Below are 18,652 nucleotides of genomic sequence, written 5' to 3' on the forward strand. Positions count from 1 at the left end.
GCCGAGTTGTAAAAAATAATGGGGGCCCATACCGATGCTTTCGCCCCGGAAAATTTTGCGAATGGCAAATGCCAATTTTATCCGCATTTGAAAAAAAGGCCAGATTGGCGGCCATGCGATACCACTCCATGCGGGGACCTAGATTCTATACGAGTATATAGGAGTCTTACATCATCTGAGATTACCAATGCATGCATGAGGCACAGAGCTCAGGGAAACGTCTCTTAATAATCACCTATTAAAATTGTCTATGGTCGGAAAGTTTCCTTCGTTTGATAAGGTATTAAAAATCGTTATTTAAGCCAAGCGCTACCTGCTAGCAGGGTACTCTGCTACCTGCTAGCATCCTGCGTCGAAGCAGCGCACAAACCTTCGCCCCATAGTCACCTCACTGTGGCATTTTTTAGTGTTCCCCCCAAAACATTTCTGGTACCCCTCCCCCCAGAAATTCCTCGAACTTCCTCAGAACTTATCCGCAGAACTTAGCGCGAAAAGTCCTTAGCGTGGGAAGGTTTTTCGCACAAAGGCCCTGTAGCAAAAGGCCCTGTCTCGCAAAATCCTGTCTCCGGAAAATGCTGCCTCCGGAAAGCAGCATCCGAAAGCAGCACCGAACCCAGCCTACCTGCAATCCAAGACTTATATAGGACTACTGCGGAGGAATACTTACTCCTTGGCAAGCAAGGGGAAATCGGTGCTAAGGCCTTAGTATTGCACTTTGGAGTGAGAAGTTTTACCATTGTCCTATCACAACTCTCTCTCCCTCCAACACCTCACCCCACTATCTCCTTCCCCTCCATGTGTTCCCATGAATATCCCTCTGATTCGACTGACGTCTCAAACCCAGAAGTTGAGGGGAGAATTCTGGGTGGTATGCTGTTGACTCAAACCCAGGGGATGATGTTTTGCGAAGCAGCCGGTGACCAGGGGCAGTGGCACAGTAGTTGAATTCGCCTGGAGTACCCCCTCCGCCGCTTGGAAAAACCCCTCCCCTCAAATCCTGTCTCGTCTTGCAATAGGCAAGCTCTCTTCCACTCTCTTCTGCTCGTGGCCTGGTCGTGGACGCATGTCTAGTGAGACATGGCAAATTTAGAGCAATTATTCTGCTGGTATTTAGCTGGTAATGTTTCCTTTGGGATCATGAATTACTATCATTGTTTTCTGTAATACTTCTGATTTTGAATACTCTACTTTGAATAGATATCGAACGATAATAACTCGTAAATTTTTTGGCAATCTTTTTCTTGTGAGCTGATTTTTCTTGTTTGTGGAGTCTTTCCCTGATCCAGTTTGTGACCGACGCGACGGTTGGAGTTTTCCCTATGTCTGGGCTTACGTGAACAATCAACTAGATTTATGACGTAACGTCACATCACTCAGCTGCAGCGGGAACCAGAACGACGTCACGCGGGGTTTTCCCAGCATTCATACTTAGCCGTCGTGTTTTCGCGCGCTTGAAAATTTTTCGCTTTTCATTTAATCGCGAAAATTAGATATCGTCATTTAAAAATCTAAAACGTACTCCAGGAGTAATAATCTTTCGACATAGGCAATAAAAAAATTATAGGAAACCACCCTATTGTTCGAGGATGACGCAGCGAAAGTGACGCTGAGGAAATTCTGCCTCCGTCCCCCTCCCCCAAAATTCTGGTTTTTCCTTGCACTCTCGAGGTTGACGCCCATGATGGTGATCTTGGCCATTGCTAATGATTCTGATCGGAGATGGAGTGATGTTTTTTTCGGTGTAATCTGTATTTCCGCAAACCCCCGGATTCCAGAGTAAAATTGTTCTAAACTGAACTTCCACGTCAATATCCTGCGGTTTACGCAACCCGAGGGACAACAATGTGGATATCAGGGGCGCAGCTAGGAATTGAGGGTGGGGGGGGGGGGCTTTAGTTGTAACTAATACCGGGGTGTGTGGGGGTATAGAATACCCACCACGATAAGCGGCAGGTGCGATATTAATAAATTGCAGATAAACAGCTTTCTGAGGGATATTTTATTAATCTTTACTCTATTCTATTAGTAATATCAATCCAATTAAGTAAAATGGATTAAACTTAAATATTTCTCTGAGGCCTGGGGGGGGGGGGGGGTTTAACCCCCAAAAACACCCCCTCGCTGCTCTACTGATGGACATATTTTTCGGCCATATATACTATGAGATGTTAAAAGTGCAAGTCTATGAGATGACCCGCACGTGATCGGCGGATGTCGGCCCAGGGGTAGATGAGAGGGTTTTTTGGACCTTCCCTTGGGGAAGATTAAAAGGGCATGCTTAGCTTGGCTCGTGGCTGAGTTGTGGCGTGGCGACTAGCTGGGTTGGTCATGGCCAAGTGGCTGGGGACATATTTGTTCATTCGTAAAGGGAATAAAGTCACTGTTTTTGAGTCAGGGTGACTCCTTTTATTTACGGCACCTGATCCTTCCATTCGGGAGACGCTCGTATTGTCGCTAATATCTCGTTCGAAGAAAAGCAGGATACGACAAGTCTAACTACCACTTGATTGGTTGTTGTGATAAACCAACTCTTTATCGTTTTGTTACCGGGTCGTGGTCGTTCAGTGTGCATGCCCTCCAATTGTTCCATGCTAGAATGTGGACCGCTGGTTTTTAACAACCATCCAAACTCGGTGTGTGTGCAAGGAATGCAATTCTTCGTAGGAGGAGGCAGGGGAAAGGAGGTGCCCTGCAGCAGACAGAAAAGCGAATCCGTGGGTGGGTGTGCAATGCAGCAGGCAATGCCTCTCAAAGTAGCTGGGCTGGAGCAGCTGACCCAGCAATTGGAATGCCTAAGCCGTTCCACAAGGGGATGAGGGAGGAGCACTCCAGCGGATGGAGAGGGCATCACATGAGGGGGGTTTCACAATGTGGAGTGGGGAGAGTTTCACAATGTGGAAGGCAAAGCCTTCATTAACAGACCGTCTGACGACTAACACGGCTAAGTGAAGTAAGTCACCCATCCAAAAGTACTATTTTAGTTTACATACATTATGCTTGAAAATTTTTAAACTCAAAGATTTTATAAGAAAATTTATTATTTAAATCTTTATAACATGTAAACTTTTTGATAAAAGACAACACAGAAAAAGCAAGATGGCATTGTTTCTGCAAGTATAAAGATATTTTACATTTCATCACATTAATGTTCAATTGTATAATATGCAATTGGCAATATTAAAGAAAATGCAGCCGGAAAACAGCCACATTCCTCGGCAAATTGTTCGAACTTCACCACCGGTGATTTAAAAAATTGTAGGATGATCATCAACAACAAATTGACCTACATGAAGGAGTAATTGAAAATGTAGATGCCTGAACAAAGAGATGAGAAATGAAGAATACTGTCATTTTCAATGCAAGAATGGATTCCTTGAGAAATGTTAATAACAAATAAAAATGCAGTTAAAAAAGTGAAAAATATACAAGCAAACTTCACTTAAAAACAAGGTATTTCAACCAAAAATTTTAAAAAGGCCCAATACTTTTTCTTAGTGATTATTTACAATAATTTGCAATGGCGAGAAAGGATTGATACAAATCAAAATCATTAGCTCCTTTGAACATACATTTTTCATGTTTGACATTTGATGCTGTTCATTTCTTTTTATAAAGGCACTCATTTCAAAAAATAATCGCTCATTATCATAGTGTACGGCAGCAAAATCTTAAAATAATGCCAACAGTCTAAGAGCTACAGAAAATAGATGTCTGTTCATAGCCTCTGAAGAAAATGAAGCCCAAGGCACACTCAGTAATGTTATCGGTACACAATACATTCTTAACAAACCATAGCAGTCTCCAGCACTCATAAATTTGGCCACTTTTTATCTTAATTATTTAGATACTTTTACAAGTTCTAATATGGCTTTTAGCTCATTCTGGATCTCTGGCATTATGTAGGTAATTACAAGTGGAAAGGAATTTTTAAGGGAGAAGTTCAAGAATATACAGTCTTCTCAACCCATTCCTCAAGTGTGAAAGTGGCTGAATTAGTATTATCGGGATCCCTTTCCTTGAAAGTATCTGAAAGAGAAAATTGCACTATGTTAACACAGGACTTACAAGGGTGATGGATTCTAAAAATATAACCCTGGCAGCATATTGATATCTTTTGGATATTATTAATATCTAGTCTTTAATATCTAATTTTTGTTTTTAAATTTCCATAGCGATTAGATGCATTAGTGTAACCCATTTTTGGGTTCAGTGCAGCATGGAAGGAACTTTCATTGCTCAATATTATTGTACATAATTTATTCAAATAGAAAGTAATAAACGGCTAGTTACCAATCATTCCTTTCAAGCGCACAGCACACATCATAAAGTCATCGAATGATATTTTTCCATCTCTTCGTGCATAACGATGGACCAGCATGTTGAGGATGTGATTGTTTAGTCGGTAGCCAGCCGAGTTGAGAGCTTGCCTTAGCTCAAAGGCACTTAGACAGCCTGAATTATCTTTGTCGTACAACTTGAATACACCCTGAAAAGATTTGTAAAACTTTTAGCGATTTTTAATGTAAAACAGTTAGGTTTGCTTAAAAATTCACCCATGAAACGAAAAAAAAACTTCACCATTACACACAACATATCTTCTTTAAAATCTCGAATACAGAAGAATCTTGCTTTACAACATTAATCAGTTTTGGAGAACCGATTGTAAAGTGAATTTGATCATATGTTGAACTGGCATTATTTCCAGTCAAGGATTCAGTTAAAAGAGCATTAACTTTTTCTATCTTAATAAAAGTGTTTAGGATTGATTACATAATGTTCCAATGGAAAATTATTTGGCAAAAATTTTAAATATTAAAAAGTGTGGGAAAAAGGCAACCCAAATCATATACAGACTTCATTGTAAGTCGAACCTATCATAAAACTAAAGGGGGTGTACTGTACTTTGTAGCCCAGTTACAATGTCAGCCTTTGTTGTTCCTAACCCAGCCACTGCAAGGTGTCCAATGAACGTCCATTTGACATACCGACATCCATAAGTCTATTACGGACATCCTTAGGATGCCTATTGGATACCATTTAAAGGACATCCTGTGAAGGTCCCTATTGGCGCATCCATTGGATGTCATTCGAATGACATCCAATTAACCCATTGGCTTAGTATTTTTTGAGCGTTTCCCTTACCGAGGATTACGATTTATTTCTGCCAAATTCTTTAAATGAATAATATTTTTTATCTACGCATATAATGTTGCTATTTACTTGAAAATTTCACTTAACTTCAATGAAACAATTTTGAACGTTATTTAATTTTTTGTTACAAGAATTTTGAATTTACAAAGCGATATTATTAACAATAGCAAAATTGTAACTTTTTACAACAATTGTTGTAATAATGCAACAATAAGTGAAATTTCGAAGGTAAAATTGGAAAAAGTAATAGTGATATGTGTGTTTTTATATATATTTCTTTTTAACAGTGATCAAGTCACTGATATGGAAACAATCAAACGTTGAATTAATTTCAGGAAATCTGTAAAAAAAAATTTGACTTATCAGTTCCTTGAGTGAAAGTTGCCATCATACTTTGTTTTTATGCGTATTTAATGTTAAATGTATTTTTCTGGTTGGTGGGTACTCTGAAAAATAATATAAACTAATACTATTTATGGTAAATTTCGTTATCTTCATGGTTTTTTGGTATGAAAATCCTTGAAGCATTCGGGTATTTGAAGAGCAACACAGCACTGCTCACACTCCCACCGACTTTCACTATATTTCAAACTGGAGACAATATCCTGAGGAACTTTCACAAATGTTGTAAAACTTTATCCCAAATCTATCTCTTTTGTTGGGATTATACTTCTAAAACTAAGTCTGCCGCGAAACTTCATAAGGCTTTCATCGACAGCAAGATTTTGTGAAGGGCAATATATAGACTGAAATATTTTGTTCACGTACTGACTGATGGGAGAAATCTTTCTTAGCCTGTCATTTTCATCGAGAGTTGAATTATCAGTGAAATGAAAAAATTTAGACAGCAATAGAAAGCGTCGATAGGGCATTACTTTACCGAAGAAAGGAGTTTCAGTGACCACTCGCAGACTCCAATACTTTTGAATTTTATTTTTCTTCACGTGAAGAAAAATAAAATTCAAACCTGTACCTGTGCCATCAAAACACACAATGCAAAATATACTCATAATTCTTCAGCAGTGGTTGGAAACCATTCGACCATCAAACTACTTCTGCGATTCATTGCTGCATTCAAAAAAGTTTCAGCAAAACTGTTATGTTAGTCTCTTGGCAGATGAACTCCCAAAAGTCAGGTTGCAAAAAAGCGTAAAAAAAAATCGGGTTCATTGCCGGTAATTTTCCGGTAAATGCCGAAGCACTCTCGAGTTCATGCCAGGTGCACCACAAAAATTAAACTTTTTCACGAGGTTATTACATGTATTCCACATTCAGCTGTCTTCCTTTACTTTTTTTCTTTACTGGTTGACGCTCAACCTTTTCTTCACTAGAGTCCTCGCTACCTGTCTCACAGTCCGCGGTTTCATTGGTGCTCTCCCGCTCATCAGACGAATCTTCATCACCACTACTCATACTATTACTCTCAAACAGAGCATTCTCGATATCGGTACTCTCACAGTAATCCATTTTTCTGCTTGCCATAAAGCCTTACGTGCTTCCGAACTGACCATCTAAATGCCAAACCCAGGGTTTATACAGCCGTTGAGAAAAGAAGAATGTCTTCCAATGTGATTAGTTCTGATAATGTAACGTGCGCAACAAATGTCTGAGTAAGAAGCAAATTGATAGAAAGAGCGAACGATAACAAAGTAATTGCTTCTCACCAATTTTCAACCCAGAAAAGAAGGTTCTCAAATAACTGCGAATTATATTGCCAGAGACATGAATCCGATATCAAAACACAATTGTGAGCAAAGTATAAAGAAATAAAACACCTGTATAAGGATCAGGTTAGGCACCTGCTGTGGAAGTGAAACACAACACTACGTCAGCATTGATAGTAAACCGAGAGGTGATTTTGAAAGGGAGACGGGCCTCTGCGGCCATCTGCGGGAGAAAGAGAGGTTCATAATCCGAAATGAACTGCTCACTTGCAAGGCAATAATACTAAGTGAATCGTGAAATTGATAACTAGACATTACCAAGTAATATCATTACAGCCGTCTGTCAGTCTTGTCATAAACGCACGAAGCAAAATTTCAGTCATTTCAATGGGTGCGTCTGATTCCACGAAAACGAAGTCGTCTCGTTTATGCGTCCTTCTTATCGTCAGCAGAGATGAATAGACAGTCAAAAAATCGCCTCCGATAAATACTAAAGGTAATCACTTTGAAAACAATTGCATAAACAGTGAATAATAAGTGCCTATGAAAGGCAACGTGTAGGCCTTCATCTGTAAGTAAAGATAACTGGCGGAAAGACGCACCCCTAAAAAATGGCAGTTATACATTTCGAGGTAAAGAGTAAAATCACTGTAAAATTATAGCTGCAAATGCATTTGACCTAAAGAACAATGTTTCTGTGATCCAAATGTAAAGATTTCATCCAAATATTTTATTCCGTTAATTAATTAGGCGTGTTGAAAGACAGCGCTGCATTCAACCGGCGAATCGCCGGCTCTTTAGTTTACGGCAAAGTCCTGTAGGCCGGCAAATCGCCGTCTCTTTAAGCCAATGGGTTAAGGTCACCACTGGGACATCCATATGGAGGCCATAGAATGACATTCAATGGACATGATGTAAAATAAATCGTAAATAACGTATATTATATGAATATACAATTTCTTAATGGTGCAGGGTCTGATTATTTCTCCCAGTAGTAGATATCTCTCAAGTCATCAGTGCCGAGTTTTCCGATTTTGGAACTACCGCCAGTGATTTACAAATATCGATTTATCGACTGCAATCGATATAGTCGGAAGTCGATTACCAATGATACAAAACATTCAAGATGTCTGCCGGCTACATGTGACCGGTGATATGTGTATTCACTGTTTATTTCTGTCACGGGAATATTGTTGCTGTTATCTGCATTGAGTTGCGAATAAATGATCATCCGAATGTGCGGTGTTTTGTTTGACTTATGTGAAATTCTTCCAGATTCCATGGATGGGTATCAAGCGCTAAACGTTTGAGTATTCATATTAAGCAGAGTTTATTCATTTTATTGTGAACCATTTTTTACCAAGTGGATTTATTGAATGTGTTGCCGACGTAGATATCTGGTTGACTCGAGTTAAACATTGACAACTAATCAGATGTTATCGTTGCACTGAAATCCAAAGCGTACTGTTTATCAAATTGTATGTTTACTGTGTAAGCGCAATTCGTCAAGGCCGGAATCTTCAACAGAAAAAGCCAATTTTAGAAATTCCAGGATTGAGACAGCGCGCGTACGCAGCAAACATAAATGCGAAAAAATAAGGATTTTGCTATTAGCAAAATGACAATACCTGATTCATGCAGGAAATTTGAATCTGGAGACAACAGTTTTTGTCTCATGGCGCCTGGACTCCTAATTGTCGACACACAACATTTTTGAAAACTATAGCAGCATGTTTATAGCCTCTAAAATTTTTACTAGCTTCGCTCATTTGGTATAGGTTTTACAGGGGCACAAATATGGTAGTTTTGAATAATTTGACAGGTGCGCAGAATTTTTGCGTGTACCTCATTAACTTCAAACACTCATATCATGGAAAATACGAGCAATGGGTCTTTAATATTTTGGATTTTTCTTAACTAAGGTTGAAACTAACAACAGGTAAAAATGATCAAAATCTTAGATAGTGAGCTTGGGATCCCCAAAAAATGGTTGAGTTGACATGGAATTACCCTATAAGAATGCGCAGTAAAATATCAAAACTTTTAGACCAAAGAATAATATTTGGGTTGCAGTATTAATATGCGGTTGTATTCAAGTTTCATTTTTGTCAAACTCTTCACTTTAACCCAGCTGGAAGCCTGAATAGCCTTTTTTGAATATATTCGCTGGGAATGCATCAGATTTTACTTCTTCGCTTTAATGTTATCCTTACCGTCAAAAACGTACAAAAATTTCATTAAAAAATTAGTCTACAGAGTAAGTGATCTAAAAGATGATATGCATAATGTGAAAGTGCAATGAACAGTCTCAGAGTTTGTGTAAAGTATGTTCATTGAGTTTGTCGTGGACCACACACATTTAAGAAATCCCCTTTGTGAAAATGCTCCTCAATAAATTGAATATAAAATCTGCCTAATAAGAATTTTAATAATCTGCTCATCTAGGTGCTGATGAAACAAGTAAAAGATGTTCAGTGGTTGATACCCTTCCTTTCCAAATCCTGGAAAAGACATCCAATGGATGTACACAAGTGGATGTTTGGGCATCCATATGGAGTCCAGAGTAAGACATCCAGTGGATGTACACAAGTGGGACATTTGGATATGGGTAGGAAGTCCAGTGGACATCAACTGGATGTCCATGGATGTCAGCCCTGTCATCCAATGGATGCCATTGCAGTGGCTGGGAAGGACCATCATTATGAGCATTAAACTTTATATGCAAAATTGAAATAGAAACAGTGTACATATTTGTGGACAATAAATGCCAAAATAGTTTGTTTTTGTAAAAAAATTGATTAAGACTACTTTAGAGCCTCATCTCATGATGATGGCAGATAAAAATTTCATAAAATGAGAGAATTGTGCTATTTGAAGTAAATGAGTTACTTGAGGAAAAAAATCTTAATTTTTTATAGGATGAAAGCAAGCAGTTGTGGTTTCTTTTTTTTGGACTTGATAACGTGGTCTAATGTTTCATTAACACTCAGAAGCACCGTTTGCCTGCATTCAAATCTAATATGTGCTTTGCATCAAGGGTGAGATGATGAAATACTTAGAATCAGCATGACATTATAATTCACACTTCCATTATAAACTGCATTTTTGTGGACACACACGAGCAAAAAAGAACAACTGGGAAGAAATTTTAGTTAAGTGTTAATTTCATGACGTTGGTACGCCGCAGCACACTTCTCAAGAAAATGAATGTTGAAGTTTAGAGAGACCGCCAAAGCATTCTTCGAACCATATATATACATATCATGATAACAGATTAATGTTTCATCTGATGATAGGATGGTATTATATGAAGTAGACAAGACACACGAGGAAAACAATCTTAATTCTGACGCGGGCTTGAAGAAAGAGCAAACTAAGGTCAGAGGCACATCTGTTCCCTTCCCAGGGTAAAGTCTTGACCTTTTCAGTCACAATCTGAACCTCTCATAGTTTGTGTTTCCGCTCAATTTATTTTCAATAAAGTAAACAAACAAACTCTACGGGAAAAGACTCCATGATCTTGTGACTATATTTTCAAAATGTTCAATGTTTAAACAACAAATTATGTGACGTAGAAATTTTGCTTAAAAGTGATTTGATAAACGTTGATGTTCTCTGTTTTGCCGAACACTGGTACAACAGCTGTGATATAATGTCCATAAATTTTCCAGGCTACACTCTTGGTAATTATTCTTGCAGAAGTGTGTACAAAAATGGTGGGACTTGTATTTTCCTCAAAAATGGTATTAACTTCAAACCCATTGACTTAACTGACCTTGTGCAAATTGAAAAAGACTTTGAGTTTTCAATTATCAAACTGTTGAAATCTTAGATATTTATTGTGTGTCTGTACAGATCTCCAAATGGTAATTTTAATACCTTTATTGATTACCTAACAATACTACTGGAGGAACTTTAAAAAAATGGGAGTTCTATCATTATATGTGGAGATCTCAATGCTAATTTCCTGCAAGAGCATTGTGGAAAAGTTTTACAAATTAAATCAGTTTTGGATTCATTCCAGGTTAGGGCCTTATTAAGCGAACCTACCAGAGTTACAAAAACAAGTGTGACCATTATTGATCAAATAATGACCAACCTAAGTAAAGATAAATGTAGTGCTTCAATTTTCAACACCGGCTTTTCTGATCATAAAGGTGTTTTAGTTAGCGCAAGTTTAAATGAAACTTTAAACCACAGCTCATACTATGTGTATAAAAGGTACTTTCATACAAATGAAATGCAGCTGCTGGCTTTTGATCTGGAAAATGAAACAGGGGAGGATGTTTATGCAGCGAACACATTTGATGAAAAAATGTATGCTTTTATGAGCAAACTCAAATTTTATTTTGATACTAACTTCCCTGTCATGAAATGTAAAATTTCAAACTCACAAAAAGTTAAGGATACTTGGCTGACAAGCGATATCATAAACATGAGTCGTTATAAAAGGGAACTGTTTGAGCTTGCCAAATCATCTGACAATAATATACTCAAAACTGATTATAAAATCTTTAATAAATTTTTTAAAGAAACTGTTAGGAAAGCCAAATCTGCATGCAATGATCAGTTTATTGCCAGCTCTAAGAATACCTCTAAAGCAGCCTGGCAAGTCATAAAAAGGGGAACATGCAGTAAAACTACTGTTTCAAACTTAGAACTCACTTTAAGGGGCAATGTTCTAACAAGTCCTAATGAAATTGCAGAGGCTTTTAACAACTATTTTGTGGAAACTCCAGGAGAAATAATTTCAGCAATTAAAAAAAAGAATTACTCTAGCAGAGCTGATGTCACCCAAAGAGTTTTACACTCAATTTTCTTGTACCCTGTAACTCATGATGAAATTATTGACATAGCTCATACCTTAAAAAATAAGTACTCCTCAGGAGTCGATGATATACCGGACAAAATAATAAAATTTGCCATACCTTTTATGAGCAAATCTTTAATATATCTTTGTAACCTATCTTTAACTGATGGAATTTTTTCAAACTGCCTCAAACTAAGTAAAGTCATACCACTTCATAAAAAAGGAAAAGTAAATGATGTAGAAAACTTTAGGCCAATAAGTTTGCTACCAGGAATCTCAAAAATTTTCGAAAGGATAATGTTAAACCGTGTAATGAAATACTTGGAAATAAACTCTATACTTTCCAAGCATCAACATGGTTTTAGAAGAGGTAGTTCAACAACTAAAGCCCTTCATGAATTCATCACCAAAACACTTACTGCAATTGATACAAATAATTTGCCAATAGGGGTATTCTTCGATCTCACGAAGGCCTTTGATATTGTCAACCATGAAGTCCTTCTGAATAAACTAAATAAATATGGGATTTCGGGCATAGCTAATAAATGGTTTCATTCGTATCTACAGGAAAGATTTCAGCTGGTTGAAATTTCTCATTTTGATTCGTCGACAAACCTAAAGCTAAATTTTCAGTCTGCCAAAAGAACAATGAAATCTGGCGTCCCCCAGGGCTCGATACTCGGGCCCCTACTTTTTTTGTTGTATATAAATGACTTACCAAGTTGCAGTAGCCAGTAAATTGTCCCAGAAGCTGAAACTGTTTTATTTGCAGATGACACTAGTGTATTAATTCAAGGGACTACTCCAGAGTCATTACAATACAAAATAAATTCTACCATGAAATCTTTTCAAAATTGGTTACATGATAATCTGTTGGCCATAAATGTCCAAAAATCTGTGTGCCTAAATTTTAGCAAAGAACAGTGTACATCAGTACAACTTAACGATGTTGACTTCTCATTTGCAGACAATGTAAAATTCCTTGGTGTTGTATTCGAGCCATCCTTAAAATGGTCCTCACACATCAATTCAATAATACCCAAGCTAAGTAAATCTCTGTATCAGCTTAGATATCTTCGCCTTAGCGGAAGCTTTAATATTCTGAAGATGCTATATTTTTCTAACTTCCAATCCATACTGGCATATGGCCTCATTTTATGGGGCAGTTCCTGCCAGAGTGCAGAAATTTTTAAATTGCAAAAGCAGGCCATAAGGACTCTCTTCAACCTATCTTATAGAGAGTCCTGTAGACCTTATTTTAGTGAGGCCAGTATAATGCCCCTACCCTCCTTGTATATTTCTGAACTCATTCTGTTTGTTAAAAATAACATGAATTTATATGAGTTAAACTGCAACATTCACCAGCATCATACCAGGTCAAACCTAGATATCCACATCAAAACTAGATCTACCACACTAAATACTGAGGGTCCATACCACAAAGGAGCCAAACTCCACAATTCACTCCCTCAAAATATTAAGAAAATCGGCAATTTGTATAAGTTCAAAATTGAGCTCAAAAAATTTTTAATAAAAAAAACCTATGTATTCTATTGATGAATTTTATGCTCTATATAAGGAAAAACTTAAATGATTAAGGGTAACTATATTATTTATATGTATTATGCCTTAACCACTGATTTAAATATTGTCCTGATGTATCTTTAATTGTCATTTGTGTACATACTGTGTTCTATTGCCACCATTTGTTTGTGTTTTTATGCTTTATGTAATGTATTCCACTTGACGAAACTACGCAATTGTATTGCCTTCAGTGAATAAATTATTATTATTAAATACCTACAAAAAATTATTAAGTGGCAAACTTGAATGGTCGATTCAACTAAATAAATTATTTATGTATTCCAGACAGTATTAGCTTATTTTCAAAATCAATGATATCCTTCTCAACACAGTTGAGGAGCAGTTCTTTTCACCAACAAAATATTGAGTAATAGTAGATGGTAGACAATGGTAGGAATGTTCATGTAGTTGGAGGGGGGCGGTAGGCAGGCATATGATGTGGGCAGTTAATGTTTGAAGGTGGGTGGGGGAGAGGGAACGCAAGGACGACTGTTAGGGAGGAGTGGGTGGCATGGTGACGGTTGGAGCACCTTGTCACTATTCAAAAAGGTCCTCTTTATTTTTGTACACCTCTCGTTGATGGTTGTTTTTTTTTCTTTCTCAACTGATCTCTAGCCTAACGTTACATCCATTGGAGGTTACTTTTCTGTTTCACTATCATGATTGCAGAGGTCACCTTCCCTGTTCTATTCTTGATAACTTTTATTTTCCGAATAACTTTTTATCTCTGAATATGGCAGAAACAACTCTAAACCAGCCAAAATATTCCATATTTTGCATGAATATATAAACAAAGGTTGAAATTATGGGAAAATGACCTTGTATGGGGAAAAAAACTTTAAAAGGGATTGTTAAAGGTAGGAGTTTTTGCAAAGGAAATACATACAGATTTTTTTCGGGAAAATTACTGCATTTGACGGCTTATGAAATGCGCTTTTTTTCCTACATATGCTCTCAAAAAATTTACCTGCCTCTTATACATGAAGTACAATACTGAATGCAATTATTGGCCTGGATGCAGGTCTAGACACACACAACTTTTTCTACATCTGCCATAATTATTTTATCAGGTTTAATTAAATTTTTGCCAACAAAAATATAGCTCAAAAGAGAGAACTGGAATGTTTTCCTTCCGACACCGCTCACCGCACCGTTCCCGTCAAAAAGCAAAAGTGGTGGTTCTCACTCCGCCCTCTTTTGTTTCTGCTTTGCTTGCATATGTTTCTGCTTTGTTTATTTGGCTTTTACTTAACATGAGAATTAAAAGAATCTGTGTTTTTCATTGTTTGTGCTTTATTTTGTATTATGTTTGATTACTTGCCGTTCATTCATTTATTCATTATTGATATTTATTATGTTCAAAATAGCTTGCCGTTTGTTAATTTTCTTTAATATAAATATGTTTGGTAATTGCATTCAAGGATTGTTTACAGTGAAACCTCGGTTAGAGAATGCCTCTCATAACGAAGAATTCGGATAACGACTAAAAATTTTGCTAAAAATTTGCCTCAAATAGCGAACAAAATTTCGTTTAGCGAACAGATGTGTAGCGGCCATGCTTGTGTTCGGTATGTGCGATCCCAAATGGATACAAGGTAATACAATGTCTACAATAATAAGTCCACAAGTATTCCTATTCCCTTCATTTCTTTTGGGGAAAACTGTTTCGGATAGCGAACATTACGGATAACGACCAGCTTACTGGAACGGATTGTGGTCGTTATCCGAGGTTCTACTGTACTTGGCTTTTACGAAACGTTCGAACCAAAAGAAACCACATTTTAATTTATTGTGGTACCGCACTGTTGTGCCGACTATTGAAACTTTTTTCACTGTGAGTGGCCCTCTAAATAAGGGTGCCAAATTATATGCCAGTGTGCCTTATTACCGTCAAATATGGTAATGACCAACCTTATACATAAGGAAATGCTATATCAGGTATACATACTTCACTTCAGGGTGTTTACTGTACTAAAACAATTTACAGTCCAAAATTCTACCTTCCAATTCCTGATGTCAATCCAAAGAGCTTTAAATTCCTCAAAACCAAGTTTTCCTGACCGATCAACATCCATCATGGCCACCATACTGCGACAAACATCCTTCGAAAAGCCTTCGCCTTTCGTTTCTGCAAGAGAGACATAAGGCTACATTAAAAGAAGATTTGTAGTTTAAAAATAAAAATGATTCAGATAATTACTGATGATTAAACATACTATGGCATACAAGTTGCTCCTATTAACAAAAGCACTAATGAATATCATACGTAAAAAGTTTTAAAGCTAAAAATTCCCATTGATAGAAATCTAAGCATTAAACTTAGCCAATGATAAGAGAAAAAAAATGAATAAATGCTGTCATTACTTCATTAAAATGGATATTAGAGCAATCAATTAATGTTTAATGATATCATGAACTGATTGGGTAGCCAAGATTGCAACATGGGGTTAGGTGAAAAAAGTGGGGTCTTTTATACAGCTTCTAAGGCCATTTATACAATGATTTTAATTGGCCAACCTTCAAAATAAAATGCAACGATTTTTTGATAGCACTTAAGTTTATGCAATAAAAACTTAGCAACTATGAGATAACATTGCTGAATAATTTTGTTCAGCATTTTTCCTGAAATTACCAAAGATTCTTCTTTGGCACACATGAAATTGTAAGCCCAACAACAACAGAATAAAACTTCCACCAAGTAAAAACCATTTCTTAATGTCTTTTTAAAAACACATCTTACTAAAATGATGTACCTTTATCATACAAATCTATAGCAACGAATGTCCCCTGCTTATTCCAAGACTAAAACAATTTCTCATCTTTACCCTGACTCAAAAAAATATAATAGCATTTGTTCCACCAAGTTAATTACAGTAGATTTCAGTGAATTGAAAGGCATTGTTGTAAATAAAAGTGAGTGGTGGTCTTGTTTATTTGGTAACCTCATAAAGAGACATATATATCAGAGTTGTTGCAGGATTCGTGAATTAAAATTCCTTCACTTTTTCTCTGGGAAAAAATATTCATTTCCTACGGCTCTTTTTCATACATTTTCTCTTGGCTTTTTTTTCAATAATAAAACACCCACATCCAAAAATCGATTTAAAAAAGTACTGACTCAGGCTCAATGTGTGTTACTATTAAAATTTTTGATCAAACCTTTCTCCCCTGCAACCACTACATAATTGTCCTTCATTGGATTACAGTACAGAAAATTGCAATGCTGATAAAATAAGGAGCACATATTTTCTATTCCAATAATACCTCCTACAACTCCAATCATTCAATTTTTCATGAAAAAACTGCTGTTGTTAGGAAGTGCACTTTACAAATTAAGTATCATCAGCATAGCAAATTATAACAAGAAAGGAATAATAAAAAACTTTCTCAATCAGTATAAATATTTTCAGTCTACTTTTATCATTTAATTGAAGAAATATGGCCTCTAAAGTTGAAACTTCTCAACTATTCATTATAACTAGGTTGGAATGTAAAGAATATAATTCTAAGAAGTTGTCAATTCAAATTACTCCAAGACTAGCAAGTGGCAGTAAGTTTTAACATTGTATTTTAGAGTTTGCTCAAAACAATTTTGATGCATTATGTTGCACAAGAGAACATTCTTTCAGATCATGCCAATGAAACGAACATGGTACGCACGTCTACAATTGAACTCTATTTACATAGAGGGTTAAATGAAACATGTAGTATCACACATGCTGATGAGTAGATTAATGACATACGCTGACATACCGCATGTGGAGTTTGGGATAAAATGCAGGAATTCAATAATATATCATCAAAACAGTTTTTTCTAGTAGAATGTTAAAAAATGGATCTCTTCAACTCAATGCGGTATCTAATCATTGCTCCATCTCAAACACAAGTGCAAATCTATTCTTAAGTGCTATTTAGTCCACACTTCTTAGATTACTGATTAATTGGACAATTGCTTTTCAGACTGCTGATAAGAAACCCTACAATATAACCTTTTTTCATGAATACAGTGTCCGTTAAAGCTATATAAACATTTAAAATTAGAAAGAAACGCTTAACAATGATGAATTCATCTTCTTTTACTATTAAATACTATAATTTAACACCTAAAAACAAAATGTAAGACTATCCTAAATACAGTACATGAATGGCAGTACAACAGATACATAATGCAGTCACATTCTTAAGCATTCATTCATATATGTAATACATTCTGCTCATGTAACACTAAATAAACTATTCTACATGACAAACTTTGGAGGCTGACTTGCCTTTACGATGAGCATTCAGCCGATGCAAAAAAAATACAAACATTCTAAGCTAAAATTACGTTCAAGTTTTCAGAAACAATCAGTAATGAATAGGTAACTTAATTAATCTACTAAAATAAAAGACTTAATTTACATTCTTGCAAATACACTTTGAGAAAATGTCAGCTTTTTACAAAAAAATACCTTTATTTACCTTCAGTACCTATTTACTTATCTGCCAAGAACATATATGATCCATATTCCATCTATTTTTTAATCATAATGCATGGTCTTCAAGTCATATATTCATCTTCATTAATATTCAGGCATGTGTAATGTAGCTATCAAGACATTACATGATTAATTGTAAAGGAATGAAATCAAAGTCAATTTTTGGCACCTTGAATAAGTTCAACAGATGCAGGTGTTATACGGTGGAAGTTCGACTTATTTAAATAAAAGATGGCAGCACTTTTCCACAATATTTTGATGCGTACGACGTGTTTCGGCTCACAGAGCCATCATCTGGTACAAGACACGGTCATGCATATAAACATCATCTTTATACCTTTGAGTAAGGGGTTGGGGAGGATTTGAAATGTTTGAAGGAGGGGTGGGAAACAGGCGTACAGAGTGGAGACAGCGAGAAAAGATACAACTAAGGAGATAGGGGAAACCCAAGCTGGGAGGAGGACTCTAGGCATAACTGTAGAATAACGACACGTGGGAAGAACCACAGAATAGGGGGGGGGGGGGAGTAAAAAGAGAGGCCGTGTATCGTTAGAAAAGGGAGAAGCGGCAGTAAGTGGCGAAGCAGGAAAACCTTCTTCAAACATGTGACATCCTCTCCCACTCCTTTCTCAAAGATATAAAGGTGACGTTTAAATGTAAGACAGTGTCTTGTACCAGATGATGGCTCTGTGAGCTGAAACGCATCATACACATTAAAATATTGTGGAAAACTGCTACCATCTTTTATTTAAATTTTGGCATCTTACTGGGAAAAATCTTCAAAATGTTTTGAAGTAGTAGCACAGTTATAGATGTCTTAAGTGACCTGAATTTAATACATCAGGGAGATGTGACTATATAAATCATAGATAATTGATATCAAATTTGGGAAATGGGTCCAAATTAGCATAGTGGCAAAGCTAAATAAATTCAAATGGGTCAATTTAAGCCATTGGATCCTTAAT

The 18,652-nt window shown here is 36.5% G+C and overlaps 1 protein-coding gene across 9 annotated transcripts in view; it reads right to left on the minus strand.

Moving 5' to 3' along the window:
• Positions 1 to 3,018: 3,018 nt before the first annotated feature.
• Positions 3,019 to 18,652, minus strand: part of LOC124166615 (calpain-A-like) — a 282,292-nt gene continuing 266,658 nt past the window's right edge. For all 9 annotated transcript variants that reach the window (XM_046544221.1, XM_046544219.1, XM_046544220.1 and 6 more), the window contains 3 exons: positions 15,210 to 15,337; positions 4,291 to 4,486; positions 3,019 to 4,026 (listed from right to left, as the gene is read on the minus strand). In XM_046544221.1, the coding sequence (XP_046400177.1) occupies positions 3,941 to 4,026; positions 4,291 to 4,486; positions 15,210 to 15,337 (410 nt within the window). In that variant the 3' untranslated portion in view covers positions 3,019 to 3,940. The remainder of the gene's footprint in view (positions 4,027 to 4,290; positions 4,487 to 15,209; positions 15,338 to 18,652) is intronic.

This window comes from Ischnura elegans, chromosome 10, assembly GCF_921293095.1.
Source record: "Ischnura elegans chromosome 10, ioIscEleg1.1, whole genome shotgun sequence".
NCBI classification, from domain to species: Eukaryota; Metazoa; Arthropoda; class Insecta; order Odonata; family Coenagrionidae; genus Ischnura; species Ischnura elegans.